This window comes from Balaenoptera ricei, chromosome 1 (assembly GCF_028023285.1).
Source record: "Balaenoptera ricei isolate mBalRic1 chromosome 1, mBalRic1.hap2, whole genome shotgun sequence".
Classification (NCBI taxonomy): Eukaryota; Metazoa; Chordata; class Mammalia; order Artiodactyla; family Balaenopteridae; genus Balaenoptera; species Balaenoptera ricei.
Genome location: NC_082639.1, coordinates 41,994,340 through 42,013,868, shown reverse-complemented (window position 1 = coordinate 42,013,868; position 19,529 = coordinate 41,994,340). Strand labels below are relative to the sequence as shown.

Below are 19,529 nucleotides of genomic sequence, written 5' to 3'. Positions count from 1 at the left end.
TCCATAAGGCACATCACAGCCTTCTTACACTTAGGAACACTAGGTAGCACTTCAGCACTATGCTTAGGGGCCACTGACTGGGGATTGCACACAGTTTGCTATGACTGAATTTAGGATATAAAGTTGGGCATGGAGGAAAATGAGATAGGAGATGAAAAATAGTGGAGAGTTTTCTTTGCATTAATCCAAAGAATATTTGAGTACCGCTTATGCATAAGACATTGGGGATACAGTAGTGAATAGGCTAAACAAAGTTTTTGCCCTCACAAAACCAATTCTAGTGGAAATTTGAACTAGTTAAGGTAGATGTTGAGCCTTGTATTAAAGATAAGGAATTTAGACTTAGAGCTGTCAAATGTCTAACAAATTGGGTAGCTAATAAGTTGCAGAGCAATAGCTCCAGCTAGGTCTTTTGATGCCACATTTCTGTTTTTTTCTCAAACCTGTTGATTATTTTTATCAGAAAGGATTAGAGTAGTAGAGCCTGGGAAAGGGAAACCAGATAGGACTTGAAGTCGACCAGACAACAGGTTTATGGGAGTCAGAACTGAGATGACAGCAATGAGGATGAAGAGGAGGCACAGAATCAGGAAGAAGAAAGAATCAGTGAGATCTGGTGGTTGTCTAGCTATGTCCGGGTGCTGGGTAGGGTAGGAAGAAGGAGTTGTCAAAGGTGCTTAGAGGTTCCCAGCCTGAATTACTAGGAACATGCTAGTTACCATGTGCAGAAATCCAAGAAGACAGATGAAGACGCAGGTTCACTTTTGGATTTGTTAAGTCTGAGGTGCCAGGAGAAAGTCTAGGTGGTGCTTTCTAAAGAGGATAAAGAGATTTAAACTGTGAGACTAGTTTTATACCAAAAAAAGACCCCTGGCAGTAACGAGTAGATTTGAAGGAGATGAGGAACATTTGAAGGAGATGAGGGACAGAGAGACAGTACAGGACAGTAGTTAAAAGACTTGAGTTCTGGAGTCCCAGGCTGAACCTCAACTCTGCATTTCCTAGCTTTTTAATCTTGGGCAAATTACTTAGCCTCTATGTAGCTCAATTTCCTCATCTATAAGAAAAGGATAATGATAGTACCTACTTCACAGGGCTGCTGTAAAAATGAAGTGATACTTGTAAAGCACTAGTATACAGTAAATGCTCGGTATATCTAAGCCGTCGTGATGAAGTTGATGGTAAGGAGAGGAAAGGATCTTGCTAACCCACAAAGGTATTGAGAGAACCAGTGATATTATATAAGAAAACCCATCATTGTATGCCCCTGACCAGATCAAAGGAATACACAAAGGAGTTTTTAAAATATGTTTGAGGTGATTGCAGGCATTTCATGGAAGCTGAGTGGAATTCAGAGCCTTAATAAAATCTACCTTTGCCCCTTTTTAACTCATTTACAAAGTACTTGGAACAGTGGGAGGTTATAACAATGACTAAAGTCATTTATTTTATTCCTATTATATGCACAATCAAGTATATTAGTTTTCTGAAAGATGCATATCACCCCCATTTTACAGATGAGGACACACAAGCTTAGAGAGCTTAAATTTTCAAGGTTGCACAATAAATATCAATACCAGTATTTGATTCCTAAAACCCAGGTTCTTTCCCTACACCATGCTGAAAATAAAATGGAGTGACTATTAGGATTGTGTATAGGTATGTTGATGTATTTAAACCTTCCAAATTACTTACTTTACGCCAGAACTTAATTTTATAAGGTGCTTATAAAGCACTATATCATTTGAAATTGCTCTATCAGAAATCAAATAAACTTTTTAAGGGTATACATACAATCCAATCTGGCTCCATCTGGCCATAAATAAAAAATCATTAGTTCTGTGCTCAGTATTCCAGGTGCTTCTGCAGACACGTGTTGCTCACTTAAAGTCTGTATAATAACCCCATTCTAAATACAAACAACTGCAAATGTGTATATGCACAGATTAACCTTTTCTAGACACTCCTTGTAATTTTCAAAGCCAGTGCTGGAGTTCCAGTGCAGTAGCATGTGCATCATGATGCCAGATCCCCCAGGCCTCACTGCAATGCCAGTTCCAGCTCCAGCTCCAGCCCCTGCCTACTTCACCCAGACCACACCCTGCTCTTCACCCAGAACCAGGACCTCAAGGATTCAGGTTTAATGTCTTTGGCTGAATCCCAAACCTGAAGATTCTTTTGATATTTCCAAATTTATTTCACTTTCCGTCCTCTGGTTATAAGAGCCTTGTGTGAACAGGCCTTCCCCATGCATGCATTTTAGACTGTGAGAACTAGAAAAGACCCTTATTTTATAGATGAGAAAGCCAAGATGCAGAGAAAGAAAGTAACTTGATCAAGGCATAGAAAAACCGAAGGCACCAAAAGCAGAAATGGTTGACCCAAGTTTACATAGTCACAAAATGAGGGTAAGATACACATTTTTTTAAACAAAAAAAAGAATTGTTCACATGAAGTCTGAAGTTAATTGGGATTATGTCTAATTCATCTGAATGTTCCCTAGTACAGTGCCTGGCACATAACTAAGCGACTAATACTGGTTTATTGTATATGAAAGTATGTCAGTAAAATGGTTAATTAGATTGTAGGAAACAGTTGTGCATATTAGAATGAGACAAGGAGGAAAGAGCAATATGTAGTTGATTGACACACTAGGGCGAGTTAGGTGTTTGCCTTCCTTGTGCTCCCCTGCTGCCCTCTTCCATATCGTAGCCCTTTACTGTTCTGAATTGCTGTGGGCCAATTTCTTGCGCGTCCTGCTCTAGACTCTACACTCCTTGAGGGCAGAGATAGTGCCGTGTTCACTATTATATCCCAGTACCCAGCACAGTTTCTGATATTGTAGTAAACACTCAGGAAATATTTGTCTAGTAAATAAATGAGAAGAAATAAAATATTCCTACCCATTCATGCATCTACTGTTTTGGTATTTCTCATCTCACCAGGCAGAAACTCATATATAATTTATGGTATCCTGATGGTTGAGGAAGGCATCCATATATCTATATAAATATATATATATTCTTTTTCAGATTCTTTTCCACTATAGATTATTACAAGATATTGAATGTAATTCCCTGTGCTATACAGTAGGTCCTTCTTGTTTATCTACTTTATATATAGTAGTATGTATCTGTTAGTCCCAAACTCCTGATTTGTCCTTCCCGCCCCCCTTTCCCCTTTGGTAACAATAAGATTGTTTTCTATGTCTGTGAGTCTATTTCTGTTTTGTAAATAAGTTCATTTTTATCATTTTTTTAGATTCCACAGATAAGTGATATCATATGATATGTGACTGTCTCTCTATCTTACTTCACCTAGTGTGATAATCTCTAGGTCCATCTATGTTGCTGCAAATGGCAATATTTCATTCTTTTTTTATGACTAATAGTCCGTTGTATATGTATACCACACCTTCTTTATCCATTCATCTGTCAGTGGACACTTAGGTTGCTTCCATGTCTTGCTATTGTAAATAGTGCTGCTATATGAACATTAGGGTGCATGTATCTTTTCGAATTAGAGTTTTCGTCTTTTCCAGGTATATGCTCAGGAGTGGGATTGCTGGGTCATATGGTAACTCTATTTTTAGCTTTTTAAGGAACCTCCAACAAAAGCATACAATATGCTGCCTACAAGAGACCCACTTTAGGGCAAAGGACGCACATAGATTGAAAGTGAGGGGATGGGAAAAGATATTTCAGGTGTTTCTTAACAGCCAGTTGTCAGCCTCTTATTTTGACATCTCCAGCAGGACATTCTCAGAAGAATGTAGTGGAGAGGGGACTAAGCTGGGAGCCAGGCAACCTAGGACAGAATTTTCACTCTTCCATCCATTTGTTGTGTGATCTCAAGGAAGGTACATACTTCTCTGGGTCCTGTTTTCCTCATCTGAAATATGAAGAGATTAAGATAAGTGCTTTCTTAATCTTCTGTCAGCTCTGATACTATGTGATTCTATAATTAAATGACCTGGATATAGATAATACCTGCTCCATTGACAACTCTCTTCTGAAAACTAAAACAAAACCATTGGCTTCCCCGTCCTACTGGCTTTATTTAAGATCATCTTCTTTCACTCCTTTTATATGAGAATGTCTCTGTCCCAAGCAGTTTATGGGGACTTAAGCTTTTATTTACTGTAGCTGGCAGCTCCTATAAGCTGGGGCTTTGACAATATTTCACATTTATTTATCTGAGCCAGAGCTTAGGATCAGGTGGCAGTTAAGTCACTTAAGGTTATTCAGATGCATTGAAAATGTTGCTTAATAATTCAGAACCAGTTTTCTCTGTTTAGAGTATTAAAGATTTTTTAAATCCTTCTAATTATCCAATTCCAACAGCAGTTTAAATAGACAGGGAAAAATCTGTCCCTTCTGAAAGGGCAACTGATGCAAACTTATTTTCAGTCCCTATGTCGGTGCAGCAGGGCTGACTGAGGTAAGGGCCAGAGAGAGTCCAGAGCTAGAGGACTTGCCTGGGTGACCTGTTGATGGTATCACTGGCAGGCTCTGCCTGCCATAGGAGTGAGGCTACGGGAAGAGGTCTGGGGCTATGGCTTCTTTTGACTTTGGGTCGGTGGAGGCTTTAGGGAGGAGTGGGGAGCCTTCATTCAGTCATTCAGTAAGTCAGTCTTTCAGCAAACATTTGTTGAATTCGTACTGTTTCCAGCAGTATAGTAGGCCCTGGGGATAGATAGCCAGTAAGACCTCATTTATGCCCTCGGAATTCAATGTAACTGGAGAGACAGACTCATAGACAATTGCAAAATAACGTGAGAGACAGAACAGACAGATAGCTCAGTATGAGACTGTAGCTGATCCTTTGGGGTAGGTCCCCAGAAATGGGTTGCCTTGCCTGGTCAAAGTATAGGAGTACTATTTTAACAAAGGACAAGGTTGGCATTGCCTGTGCCTGTTTTCCAGTTTAAACACTGACCTTGAGTCTGCCAGCAGACCTTTAAGCCACCTTGTCTGAGAAGCGTAAGGGGAAGCAAAGGTATTAGTTAAGCAAATATGAATTGGCCACATGCGGGGCAGTGGAATAGGAATATGATGGAGAGACCACAGTGAACATGTACGGCCCCTTTGTCACAGGAGCCATGGCCCAGTGAATCGGAGAAGATGCTCTGTCACTTAGGCCTGGTTTCACGGGAGAAGTAGCAGTTGAGCTGAGCTTTGAAGGATGTGTAAGTTTTCAACAGGTAGGACTGGGCGGAAAGGACAGTCCAATGGTGGAAACAACATAAGCAAAGGTTCAGAGAAGAGAAGCACGAGACATAAATGGGGAATAGCAAACTGCTCTGGTCAACTGGAGCATAAGGTCTTTGAGGAGATAGTATTTAGAGATCAAAATAGTAAAGAATGTTGGGGCCAAGCCACCACCACCCTTTCAAAAAGTTTAGGCCCAGATTTTACTTATTTGATTTTTTTTTCAAAAGAAAATAGAATAAATGTCTATTTTGTGACTTACTCCTAAAATGTTAATAAAGGCTTGCTCTGTATTTTTCGATGTTCCATGATGTACATTCTCTGGTTTGATCATTTTTTCAGCAAGCACTTATGAGAGCATATAATGCACCAGATTCTTTGCTGGATGTTGGGGATACAGGAAACAGTCCTGCCTTTAAGCTATTCAGTCTTATCCAGGAGATGTTTGCATGATGACAGGCTGTGGTGATGCTCATTGCAGGCCCATAAGGTGGTGCATCAGATGTCAACATCCTTGTTTAACAAACAAGGAAACTCAGAGGAGGAAAGGTGACTTTTTCGTGATCACACAGTTGGTCAGAAATAGTATGCTGACCTAGGGTTAGGAGCCAGGTGTGTGGTCACTCAGAGGGTGCTTATTCCCTTCTCTCCTCCTCTACTCTGAGGCCTGACCTTCTGTGGACATCAGGACTGAACTGATAGGAAACAAGCATGAAGAAATTTCTGGCCAGGTAAAATGCATATCTCCAGCCACCCTCAAGTACCACTTTCTTAACATCTTCTCTCCTAAATCCTTTTGTTTCTCATCACGGTACTTTTCCTTAAATCCACGAGTTTGGGAGCTGGTATAAGTTTGGCATAGTACAGGCGCCCACTGGACCAACCTTCAAAGAAAACACCTGCTCTGTTCATGATTCCTGCCTTCCAGTTTCATAAGCTTTGGGTGGGTGAAATGTAATATCAAAATAGCTCAGATAGAGCCTTGGTAACATTTAAGATATTGAACGTGCTGCATCTGGTAACTAGAAAATTTAATGATCTCCTGCTGTTTTGGTAATTGGATAAGTAAATACATCAGAATAAATCACACCAGCAAGTCTTTTGTATGTCGTTAGGGACTCAACTCTTTTAACTCCTGTTCAAAGCTCCAGCTCTTGAGCGGTGTTTGCGTTCAGAGTTACGCACGCACCAGCTCGCATGGCCCTGCTTGAGTATTAAAATGCATTCAAAATGCTTACTTTCTCCCCAGCTACTCTGCCTGAAGAGTACATCTAGTATGCCACTCCAGATCTCTCTGAAGCCAGGGAGAAAGGTTTTTTCCAGAAGTTTAAACTAAACATAATAAGGCATTTTAGCCCTTCACAATCTATCTCCAAACTGTCTTTCTGGCCATGTCTTCCACTACAGATGTGTTATGAGCCTAGCCAGAAACACCACCCATTCACAAATTGGGGGAAATGAGGTCAAAGCAAAAAGGAATTATCCTGTTGTAGCAAGGAATCATGTAAGAGTTTTAAGTAGGATAGAGGCAGGCTCAGATACTTTGTTCAACTCTCTCTCAAGTGGCAGGAGAGACCCAGAGAGAAATGATGTATTAGAGCTTATTGGGTGTTGAATGATGTTGTCATTACAGATGAGAAATTTGGGTCTTCTGGAGGTTAAGTCACTTGCTCAGGAGTATTCTTGCAGAGCCAAGATTCAAAATCCACCAGAACTTTTTCTTACTGGCTCCCTAATTAGCATTTAATCCATGTCTACTGGTGATCTGGGGCAAACAATAATCAGGGTTTCTCAGAGGGTTTTTAGGCTGAAGTAGCAGTTCTAACCTGACCGGTTAACAGGTTTCTCTCCTTTCATTTGTCTCTTAGTGTCCTGTTCCAAACACAGTGGTTAGTGTTGTGGACCAATCTTTTAACAGAGGCGTCCTCGGAGCCTTTTATACAAGAGCCCGCTACCTTCCATGATACCAGCCTCTGAAAGTGAGGCATGTCCCCTCGATCATTGCTTCCCAGCCTGTGTCAGATCATCACACACACTGAAAATGTTTGTGTGCGTCATTGGGGTAATCATACCAGGTTACTCAGGGTCAAAGGCAACTCAGCCCTGAGGATTCTGGCTGCTTTGAGGGATGAGACCAGTATCGTGGTACACCTGTAACTGGCACACCACTAGGGCTGATCTGCACTAGATTTCTGTTGCCACACTCCAGAATCCTCATTCATGATTTGCCTATACCCTGTTTATAAAGCTTTCAGAAACAGTGAGCTTGCAAACCACTCTGTAAAGCAGGACTTCCTCTTAGTTACTTGAAATTGTGTCTTCCAGAGCCCAAGAGGGACAGGACTTCGATCTTCTTGTGTTTCTAGACTGAAGAGGCTTTCCGCCCCACCCTACCCTTCTTGATAGAAGTCCCTCTGTTCCCTCTGGGCCTTCCCCCACTAACATTGTTTAATAGTATAGTGACCAGGCTGCTCTTGCCTTATGAGGTGGACTGCATTCTGCCGTTGGAATATGTATCTCTCTCAATAAACCTGCTTTCACTTTTTAAAAAAACTCGTATAGTGACCAAAACCACCATCAGGTATACCAGTGCAAGGAAAGCGTCACATTTTTTGTTTGGTGCCTAGGATCTCCCTGACAATGTGCCAAGTTTGAGGCCATTGTGACATTAGCAACACTTTAGAATTGGTATCCTCATTTAACAGCCCATCTAAAGGCACAGGCTGGGAATGAAGACTCCAGATTTGGTCCCAGATCTGCCATGAGTGCTGAGAAACATTGGGTAAGTTCTTTCCACTCACTGGGCTTTTCTTTCCGCATCTGTTACAGAGATGACCTCTAAAGACCCCTCCAGCTCTAACAATCACTAGGTCTGTGATAACTGAGGAGCTAGATGAGTGAAATTTCCCCAGATGCCCGAGGTAGTAATATACTTTGTTGTGGGGAGGTATATGCTTCAGTTACATGAAGGGATAGTCTTTCCAAGCAAGAGACTTAGAATAAATAGTCTAGTGTATGACTACAGTACTAAAAGTATCTAGTGTGGTGGTTAAGAAAACAGACTTTGGAGCCAGACCTAGTTTTAAATCCTTGCTCTGTCACTTCCTGCCTGTGCAATCTTAGGCAGGTTATATAATCTCTCTGAGCTTCTATTCCTCATTTTTAAAGTGGAGGTAATAGTACCTCCCTCATAGGGTTGTGTAGTACTTATAAAATACTTGGAACAGTTAGCACCTAGAAAGCTCCTAATAAATGTTTTGGTTTTTTTTTTTTAATTTATTTATTTTTGGCTGAGTTGGGTCTTTGTTGCTGCGCGTGGTCTTTCTGTAGTTGTGGGAGCGGGGGCTACTCTTCATTGTGATGCTCAGGCTTCTCATTGCTGTGGCTTCTCTTGTTGTGGAGCACAGGCTCTAGGTATGCGCACTTCAGTAGTTGTGGCACGTGGGCTCAGTAGTTGTGGCTCGCGGGCTCTAGAGCACAGGCTCAGTAGTTGTGGCACACAGGCTTAGTTGCTCCGTGGCATGTGGGATCTTCCCGGACCAGGGCTTGAACCCGTGTCCTCTGCATTGGCAGGCGGATTCTTAACCACTGCACCACCAGGGAAGTCCGGTTTTGTTTTGTTTTTAAGTAACAATTTTTTTTTCTTTATTTTTTTGGCTGCGTAGGGTCTTAGTTGCGGCACGCGGGATCTTCATTGAGGCATGCGGGCTCTTCGTTGTGGCACATGGGCTTCTCTCTAGTTGTGGCTCATGGGCTCCAGGGCGCGTGGGCTCTGTAGTTTGCAGCACGCAGGCTCTCTCATTGAGGCATGCGAGCTCAGTGGTTGTGGCCCACAGGCTTAGTTGCCCCGCGACATGTGGGATCTTACTTCCCTGACCAGGGATCAAACCCACGTCCCCTGCATTGGAAGGCGGATTCTTTACCACTGGACCACCAGGGAAGTCCCCCCAGTAAATGTTAACTGTTGTTATCATTATTATAATATGATAAAACAAGGAACAGATAGGGCAGCCTATGCCTTAGTTTTCTCTCCCTTTGTTCTTCCTTTAACTTTTCTTTCATTCTCCCTTCTTCCCAACTAAAAAAGTCAAGGAAAGGGATTTTCCTGGTGGCGCAGTGGTTAAGAATCCTCCTGCCAATGCAGGGGACACGGGTTCGATCCCTGGTCCGGGAAGATCCCACATGCCGCAGAGCAACTAAGCCCATGCACCACAGCTACTGAGCCTGCGCCCTAGAGCCTGAGAGCCACACTACTGAAGCCCGTGCACCTAGAGCCTGTGCTCCGCAACGAGAAGCCACCGCCATGAGAAACACCCCACGCACCGCAGAGTAGCCCCCGCTCGCCACAACTAGAGAAAGCCTATGTGCAGCAATGAAGACCAAACACAGCCAATAAATAAATTAATTAATTAATAAAATTAATAAAATTAATTTAAAAATTTAAAAAAAATTAAAAGTCAAGGAAAGAAAATGTCGTAGAGGCATCCTGTGCTTTGCAGCCACAGAAGACCCACCCAGCCTCACTTTCTAGCACCCTAGCTGTTCTACTGCACTTTAATAATGGAAAGAATAGCATGTGACACTGTTTCCTGGAAACCCTCACCCCAGTGCCACTGCTTGTCTGTGATCCAATGAGGCAGATCGGTCCAGAAACTACACCAGAAGCTGGGATGTAAATAAGCCAGAGTGTAATCCCATAATGGGACCCTTCCAGATTGGAAGTTCTTTTTGGGGTTGCATTACCACCTGCAGCAAATGTAGAGGAGAAGTTAGTAGGAGCTACAACTGGTGTTGTGGATGATGATGATCAATCCCTTATGTTCGCAAAAGACTTTACAGTTACCAAAGCCTTTTCACACCCTGATCAGCACATGACCAGCAGGTTGGCTCTTAAGTTCTCCCTCTGATACTTTGTAGGTGTAACTGCCCTCTTTAAGGATTCCCAGCTCATCAAAAGGTGTTTAAAGAAAATGGACAATTAGCTATTAGAACCAAGTTGACAGTAACGAAAGATAGCCTATGTTCCCGTGGGGAACAGCAAAGCTTGTGCCACAACAGGGACATGAGCCAGGACAGCTGCAGAATGCCTGCTTTCTTTATGGCCAAGGGAAAGCCTTTAGTCACATTAACTGTCCCCTGTTTAGAAGTAGGATCAGAGGTTAAGAGGCAGTGAAGGGCAGTGCATCAGATACAGGCTAAACGCTCACAAACCTGGGTGCAAATTCCAGCATTATCTTTCCTACCTACCTACTCGGGCAAGTCCCTTAACCATTTTTGACCTCAGAGAATTCATCTATAAAATGAGAATAATAGCAGTACTTATCTCATAGGATTGTTGTGACCATTTAATTAGGTAATATATAGAACAACTAGTATAGTTCCTGGCACTTATAAAATGCCAAACAAATGGTAACTTTTTTGGTACTGATGACATTAACAATTATTTTTTAAACTTGTAATATTTAATATGCATGTTTTATAACAAAATAACTAACAAAATATGTTACTCATAGCTTACCAAAAAATTAGTTGTTCTCCCAAGTTTAAAGTAAATGCTAATTTTGAACAAAACCAAGGGCAGATATATTCAGCTTTACTATAATATGGGAATTTACATATGCAGCCTTTGTGCTGCCTCATAGAGTAGAAGGAGCTCAGGATTTGAGTGAGAAGACCTGAGCTCCACCAATTTCTAGCTGTATGACCACGTGTAAGTAATGTCCCTATTTGAGTTTTGGTGTTCTCATCTGCAGAAATGAGGATAAATTAGTCCAATCTCTTAGGATAGCTCTAAGGTTTAGCTAATATATGTGAGAGTACCTTGAAAGCTTGTTAGCACTGAATAATATTTCGTTGTCTGGATGTTCCAGTTTACTTATCCATTCACCTACTGCAGGACATCTTGGTTGCTTCCAAGTTTTGGCAGTTGTGTATAAAGGTGCTTATTAAACATCTGTGTGCAGGTTTTGTTGTGGACCTTAGGTTTTCAGCTTCTTTGGGTGAATACCAAGGAGTGCGATTACTGAATTATGTAGTAAAAATATGGTTAATTTGGTAAGAAACCACCAAACTGTCTTCCAAAGTGGCTATGCCATTTTGCATTCCCACTAGCAATATATGAGTGTCAGCATTTGGTGTTGTCAGTGTTCTGGATTTTGGCCATTCTAATAGGTGTGTGGTGGTATCTCATTGTTGTTTTAATTTGCATTTCCCTGATGGCATATGATGTGGAGGAGCATCTTTTCATATGTTTATTTGCCATCTGTAGATCCTCTTTAATGAGGTGTCTTTAAGGTCTTCAGCCCATTTTTTAATTGGGTTGTTCATTTTCTTATTGTTGAATTTTAAGAGTTCTTTGTGTATATGTATATATATTTTTTCCTTTTTTAAAAATAAATTTATTTATTTATTTATTTTTGGCTGTGTTGGGTCTTCGTTGCTGCACGCAGGCTTTCTCTAGTTGTGGCGAGCAGGGACTACTCTTCGTTGCGGTGCGCAGGCTTCTCATTGTAGTAGCTTCTCGTTGTGGAGCACGGGCTCTAGGTGTGCGGGCTTCAGTAGTTGTGGCACGCGAGCTCTAGAGCATAGGCTCAGTAGTGGTGGCGCACGGGCTTAGTTGCTCCGAGGCATGTGGGGTCTTCCCGGACCAGGGATCAAACCCGTGTCCCCTGCATTGGCAGGCGGATTCTTATCCAGTGCGCCACCAGGGAAGTCCCTTTGTATATTTTGGATAATAGCTCTTTATCAGGTGTGTCTTTTGCAAGTATTTTCCCCTGGTCTGTGTCTTGTCTTCTCACTCTCCTGACAGTTTCTTTGGCAAAGTTTTTAATTTTAATGAAGTTTAGCTTATCAATTATTTCTTTCATGAATTGTGCCTTTGGTGTTGTATCCAAAAAGCCAACACCTTACCCAAGGTCATCTAGATTTTCTCCTATGTTATCTTCTAGAAATTTTATAGATTTGTGTTTTACATTTAAGTCTACAATCCATTTCGAGTTAATTTTTGTGAAGGCTGTAAGGTCTGCACATCTAGATTCATTTTTTTGCATGCAGATGTTCAATTCCAAAATCAGTTGTTGAACCTAGCATTTTTTCTAAATGTGAAAATATTAGATCTAGACTTTCCTTTATTCAATTTCAAAATAAAAGCTTACCTTAGCAAAATTAAATAAAATAAAAAGGATTGATAATAATGCTGACCCTACAAGATTGTGATTTAATGTTTGTGTAAATATCTTACAAAGTATAAAGTACTATACATATATTGCTGCTACTGTTATTTTTAGTATTACTCAGCTCCTGCCCTCAAGTAGCTCCCAGCCTAGTAGTAGTGTTATATTTATGCTCAGGTATTTTTTTTTAAGTGAGAAGCAGAATAGTGTGACTAGAAAGAACCCCAAAACAGAAGTCAGAAATGGGTAGAATACTGAACTTATCAACTGTGTGATCAGGGCCAAGTCACTTGACCTCTCTGAGCCTCAGGTTGCCCACTTGTGAAATGAAGGGGTTGGACTATATGGGATTCAAGGAGCTTTCCCACCCTAACATTCTGGGACTCACTCAGAGTGAGTGGCCTAAGGATGAGAATCTGTCACATTGATTAACATTTTTCTCAGCAGCAATGTTATACTTTTTCAGGGAAAAAAACAAAAGACAAAAAACTGAAGCCCAGGGAAATAATAGAAGTACGATGTACATGAAAAGTTCGAACTGCTGAGAAAAGGGACCTAGAAAAGAATAACTCTCTTTGGCAAAGAACATGTCCCATTTTTGTTAACATAGACAAGTTTCACAAAGCCAATTTGCTAAAATACTTAGGTTTCCTAAGTATTGTATAATGAATAAAATGTCAAGAAGGTTGACTTTCCTTTTCTAACATAGACAAAGTTAGGCCATACCTCTTATCTGAGAATGCCCCTCTTCCCCCAGGGAGTCCCAAAGGGTGGGTTTCTCTGTTGATTTAGAAAGTCAATAATTCAGTAAAAATCCCAAGTAAATGGCAGAACATAAGCTCAGATTGCGTTTCTGTATTCGTATGTTATAAACATTTCAGGATTTTTTCCTTGACCCTTGACCTTTTGCCATTCTTAAAGTGAAGATCTTATGTCCTAGAAGCTTGGTTAGAAAACAACCTCAGGGTCATTTCATCCAACTTCTTTCTCTGTGTGGACTCTACTCTTAGCAGCACCTCTGGCAAAATAGTCCAGTAGTTAAACATATGGATTCCAAAGCTAGATTGCTATGATTCACATTCTGTCTCTGCCCTTAACAACTTTGAGACCTTGAGCAAGTTTTTAATTTGTTCCATGGCTCAGTTTCCTCATCTATAAAATGGGAATAATAATTATACCTACGTCAGAGGGTTATTATGAAAATTAAATTCTTTTATAAATGTTAAATGCTTGGAATATGCCTGGTACAAATTAAATGCTCAATAAATGTTAGCTTTATCATCATGATCTTCTTCCACAAATAAGCCCCTATTTGAATGCTTCTAGGGACAGCAGAGAGTGCCCTCACCTCTCCCCTCCCTACCCCTTTATTTTCCCAAGGTAGCCTGTCAACATGTAGGCCAGAAGCATTCTGGTTATCATGAGCTTTGGAGTCAGATGGACTTGAGTTTTAAACCTTATTCTATCTGCAACCTTGAGCAAGATAACCCATGGTATCTTCAACTTTAAAATGGCAATAATACATACTTTGTTTGGCTGTTTTGAGGACTAGTTAAGGTATTTTATATAAAGTACTTAGCATGGTTCCAGCTACACGGGAGGCACTAATACGACTGGCCCTTGAACAACATGGATTTGAACTATGCAGCTCCGCTTACATGTGGATTTTTTTCAGTAATAAATACTACAGTACTACACCATTCGTAGTTGGTTGAATCTTGGATGTGGAACCCCGCCTACAGAGGAACCACCAATATGGAGGAACTGCATATATGGAGGGCTGACTATAAGTTATATGTGATTTTCAACTGCTTGGAGGGGTGGTGCCCCTAACCCCCAGGTTGTTCATGGGTCAACTGTAATTGATGGTTGCTACCATGATGATGATGATGATGAAGAACAAAAAGAAAATACAAGACAGGAGGGGAAGGAAGAAAGGTAAAAGAAAGAGAAGTCATAGCCAAACCAGCAGCTGCTGCTCTGTGAAAAAGTTTTTTCTGACCAGCTGAGTTCTGCTCCCCTACAATTTTACCTCACCAGTCTCAGCTCTACCCACTGGAACTGCAGAGGACACATCTGCTCTGTCTACCTGTCCTACTTGCCAGCCCTTCAGACATTCAAAGAGGGCTGACACAGCCCTCTCCCTGCCCCTATAGCAGCAGTGCCCTCTCTCAGGAAGACATATCCCATTTTTCAGATGTGTCTTAGAAAACATGGTTTTTAGGCTTCTCTCCAACAGGAGGTCCCTCCTGGCACACTCCCCATCCTTCCTGAATGGGGCCCAGAACACTGCAGGATCGTTTCACAATATGGCCACTCACAATATAGTGTCCTGCATCTCCCTAGGTTCCCTACAGTCTCTCTGTCCACTCCAGGCAGATGAGAATGGAAACAGATTTGTCCTTGTTAACTTTAAATTTCTGTCTGAAATGACCTTCAAAGAAAAAAATTGCTTGTGATATGGGGCACCAGAGGGAACAGCCCCAACAAAACCATCTTTAATGTGAAGCAGTCCATTGATGGCACAGCCCCACTGAAGCTATAGAAGGGGGTCTCCAGATACTGAGACATTACCCTATCAGGGAAAAGGGAGCCCTTCTGCTGAGGAGCAAGATGGAAATAAGAGAGACAGCCTAGTGCAGGCCTGGGCTCCCGGAGACTTTGGGGAAAGAGCTCCAGCTGAAGTTAGACAGACTAGGGCCCTACCCAAGTCAACGCTCCAGCCAGTAATGGCTGCTACCAGCTGAGCACTTACTGGTTCAGTCTCTGTACCAGAGCCTTCATCAACATCATTCCATTTAACTAGCACAACCTATAAAAGAGAAACTCATTATTCCCATCTTACAGGTGGGAAAACTGAGGCTCTCAGGTTGTATTACATCATCAAGGTCATATAGGTAGTAAGTAACAGAGCTAGAGTTTAAATCTTAGTTGCTTCACTCTTTTTTACTATCAATATTATACTGTATAGACAGACCCTCACTAACTATGTGACCTTAAACAAGTGGCAAACATGCTGAGCCTCAATTTTGTCAACCTTGCATGGTTGTTTAGGGATTAAATGAAATAACATATTTAAAGTGCCTGGCATGTAATAGGTGTTCAAGAAATTCTAGTTTTCTCCTTCTCAAGTCCCAACTCTCCCACTTGAAGTGACTGGGGAAAATCACTTAACTTTTCTCAGACACAGTGAAAACTGGATGTGTTTTCTGAACATCTAACCTTGCATATTGACAACATGGCACCAAGGCTCCAACCTCCCAACCTCTTTTGCTTCCTAGCATATCTTTTTGCCAGTATGCACAGCTCTGGAAGTATTATGATTTTGGCTTCTCCCAGCAAACATCATATTTACGAACCACAAATAACAAAGTAGAAGATGCCGGAAGAGCTCTGGCATGTTAATTAAGAACAATAGCAGAAGCAGCTGGGCAGAAAATGCCAATGAGTCAGAAGCAGAGGCAGGGTAGCTCTGTTTGTTGACAGAAGCCAGCAGAGTGTTGTATGTTAATTGGGGAAGTGGGTAAACATTTGCCAACAGCTTGCCCCCGGATGCATTGGAAGACAGACAGCAGGCTAGGCCCTCCCCACCACCTTGCCTGCCCATCTGCCCAGAGCCCAAGAGATACCAGTAGAGCAGCCTTGCTATGGGTTCCTTATAAGCACAGAGGTTTCTGGAGGCAGATGTATCTCCTTAATGACCCTCCTGGGCATACCAGGTTTCCATCTGGATACAGTCAAAGATAGTGTTCCTCCTTCAGCTCGCCGGCCTGCCTGTGACACTCAGGCCCCTAGGGCATCCCCTCCCCATCGGCCTGGAGAAGACAGCGCAGCCATCTCATCAGGTGTGGCTTGAGTTGAGCAGAGGACAAGATTGTCCGTCTCAGGTGCTAGAGTCTCTGCCCAGGGGCCCAGAGCTCCTGTACGTGTCTGACAGAGCAGACTGCCCGGCCTCCCATCATGCACACTTGGAGCTGTCCATTTATCTGTGTGTCTGTTGTCCATCCTTACAGTTGCTCACATACACGGCAGCCCTCATTGCACACCTGCTCTGTGCCAGACCCTGTGCTAATTATTTATTTTTTCTCGCTTAATCCTCACATCAGTCCTACAGGGTTGATACCAACTCCAAAGCCACAAAGCTAATAGCCAACACAGCTGTGATTTAAACCAGACTCTTTCTGGTTCCAAAGCCCATTGTCCTAGTATTTCTCAGCTTTTTAAAATTTATGTTCCCTTTAGGAAATTTTTGGGTTTTTTTCTCTCACTCTCGGATTCAGAAAACCTCCACATCACATCCTTGCCCCTGACCTAGGAGGCCATAAACCTAATGTAGGGTTCCTATATGATTAACATATCCCAACTGAGCCAAGAAGATTTTGTCTAGCTTTATTCTCTATAGTTCATATTATAAAATAATCATTTTTTTATTTCTAAAATATAAAGTCATATTATGACCTTGACTCATTTTTTGGAACTAAATATCTTCACCACCACCAACAAGGAGACTGTGATATGCCTCCCTAGGGAGCCTCTCCTCAGCAGGGGAGATACTCATCTTTGGGCACGGCGGGATGGGCACTCTCTAGTTTACTACAGGTATGTTTAGCATGAAGATCAGCCCCCAAAGCTTAGCTCTTTCCCACCGAGCAGAAAAGGCCCTTTCCGCTGTCAGGAGTTAACCAAGCACGGGTCCCCAGCAATGCCAGTGAGTTGTTTGGAAACCAGTACCCTTTCCTAAGGCCCTCCTGTTCTGCTGGCCAAGCTGAGCTGTGCAGGAAGCAGTGGGCCTCCACCTGCCCTGAGGTCAAATGCTAGTTCTTCCACTAAACTATGAGACTTGACCTCTCTGAGCACTGGTTTCCTCGGTTATAAAATGAGAGTAACAGGACTTCCCTGGTGGCGCAGTGGTTAAGAATCCGCCTGCCAATGCAGGGGACACGGGTTCAAGCCCTGGTCCAAGAAGACCCCACGTGCCGCGGAGCAACTAAGCCCGTGCGCCACAACTACTGAGCCCGTCCTCTAGAGCCCGTGAGCCACAACTACTGAGCCCGCATGCCACAACTACTGAAGCCCGCACACCTAGAGCCCGTGCTCCACAACAAGAGAAGCCACCACAATGAGAAGCCCGCACCCTGCAACAAAGAGTAGCCCCCGCTTGCCACAACTAGAGAAAGCCGGCGTGCAGCAACGAAGACCCAACACAGCCATAAATAAATTAATTAATTAATTAAAAATTTAAAAGCTTATTTAAAAAAAAGCAGTAAAAAAATGTAAATTAAGATTTTTCTAAAAAATGGGAGTAACAACACCTACCTCACAGGTTATTTTGAGGATCAAATGAGATAGATGTGAAAATGCTCGTGCCTGTGCAAAGTAGGCTCAAAATCAATGTGCAGGATAGGATCTGAATGCCATGAGAGAAAATAGTGCTTCTTCCAGTCTTTTGAGTATGTGTTTTCTTTCTTTTTAGGTAACCCAGCTGGACCCAAATAAATCATTATTGGAGGTAAAGTTGTTCCCTCAAGAAACCCTTTTCCTTGAAGCAAAAGAGTAAACATGGCCCAGCAGTGGAACCAGCCGTTCCTTGACAAGCCAGAGGCCTGCATCAAGAGAAGGGCTCCTCGCCAACCCACCTACACGCTCGTCTCACTCAGTTCAGTGTCACACTTCTGCCTCTTGCAAGATTGCTGGAAAAAAGTAATAATAAACATAGCTACTTAACATTTCCCATCCACGAGTATATGTTCCCAACCCTCATTGTAGAGAAATATAGCTCTGCCTCTCTTGCCCCCTTCACCTCGCCCTCTTTCAGTGACTAATGCGCTGTTGAAGTGTGAGTGATCATGAAGTAGGATTTTTACCTCTCCAGTGCCCATCTTCCCCACAGTGTCTGGGACAGTTCTGTCTGACCTGTGACACCAAGCTGCTCTGTATTTGATGTGTCTCATTGAGCCAGGGCTCATACACCTCTGCCTTTTTCTTCTCATGACTGAATTTCTACTTTGTCACCTAATTTCAAGAGGCAGGGGGAAAAAGTCAAATGGGACTTCTTGGCATGGAGATTAAACATTGTTGTAGGAAAAAAACATATCATTTTTGTTGGTACTTCCTGACTTCTTTACTAAGACGTAAGGTTGTGTTTGAGGACTGCATTTGACATATATGCAACATATTCATTTACTGCTCCTGCCTTGGGTCCCCAGGTTCCATCCAGGAGGTATTTGCTGTTCCATTACAGTGTAAGAAACTGTTTAAACTTTGTGATGTGAATGTTGAGATAGTGTGAAGAGGACCAGTACCAGGACTTCAGTATCTGGCCCAGCTGCAGGAAGCTGCGGTTAGATTTGCATTTGGGCAGTTAGAACCTCATGGATACCAGCTCCCAGGTTGCTGGTCCATCCGTGTACAGCGAACACAGCTCTCTCCTGCTCTCTGCTCCCTCTATTCCATCACGCATTTGGACCTTGTCACTTGGTGCTTTAAGCACCTGGACTGTCACCAAAATCTGATCAGCCACCCCATGGACTCTGAGCCCAGCTGTCATAAGGAACCGGCTCCACTATTTCATCCTTTTAAGGTTTCTGTATTAGATGGTAGACTCCCATCTCAAATGAAAGGGATCTCATTCTACGGCTGAAAATTCTGACTTCATATATTTAAGAGAGCAAACTTAGGGGCTTAGCTCAGAAGACACGTGTTGCCTGAACTTGCATATAAGAATTTGGGGTGATTTAGTAAATGTGGATTCTTGTTAATGTATGGATTTGGGGTTTGGAGTTTAGTTCGTGGAAGCACTGTTTATACCTTCACCACCAATGACTTCTTTTCAGTCTTGAAATGTTGCTCCGTATCTGTTTTTGTGTCCCCTGTGGTCTCTATCCTAGGGTTTGGGATCCTGATTTGACATTTTGTACTTGTCCAAAAGAGTCTGAGCGCTGGGTTTTTTCCCCCTGGCCCAAGCCAAGGGGTTCTCAGAAGACTCTAACCACAGCCTGAGATATGCCTGGTCATTTTCCATCTGCCCAGAAGTGGGTTTGGCCAGGAAAATTCCACCTTGTGTTTTCTCTCTGACACTACAACCAGGGACCTCCCCTGAACACTCTCTTCAAAGAATGTGTTCCTAACAGACTAGTGCTACACCTGC

The 19,529-nt window shown here is 42.4% G+C and overlaps 1 protein-coding gene across 1 annotated transcript in view; it reads left to right on the top strand.

Annotated features, from left to right (window-relative positions):
• The window catches only part of FAF1 (Fas associated factor 1), a 458,337-nt gene extending 440,229 nt beyond the window's left edge, over nt 1-18,108 (top strand). The window contains exon 19 of the mRNA XM_059922257.1: nt 17,856-18,108. Coding sequence (XP_059778240.1) covers nt 17,856-17,939 — 84 coding nt within the window. The 3' untranslated portion in view covers nt 17,940-18,108. The remainder of the gene's footprint in view (nt 1-17,855) is intronic.
• The last annotated feature ends 1,421 nt before the right edge of the window (nt 18,109-19,529 follow it).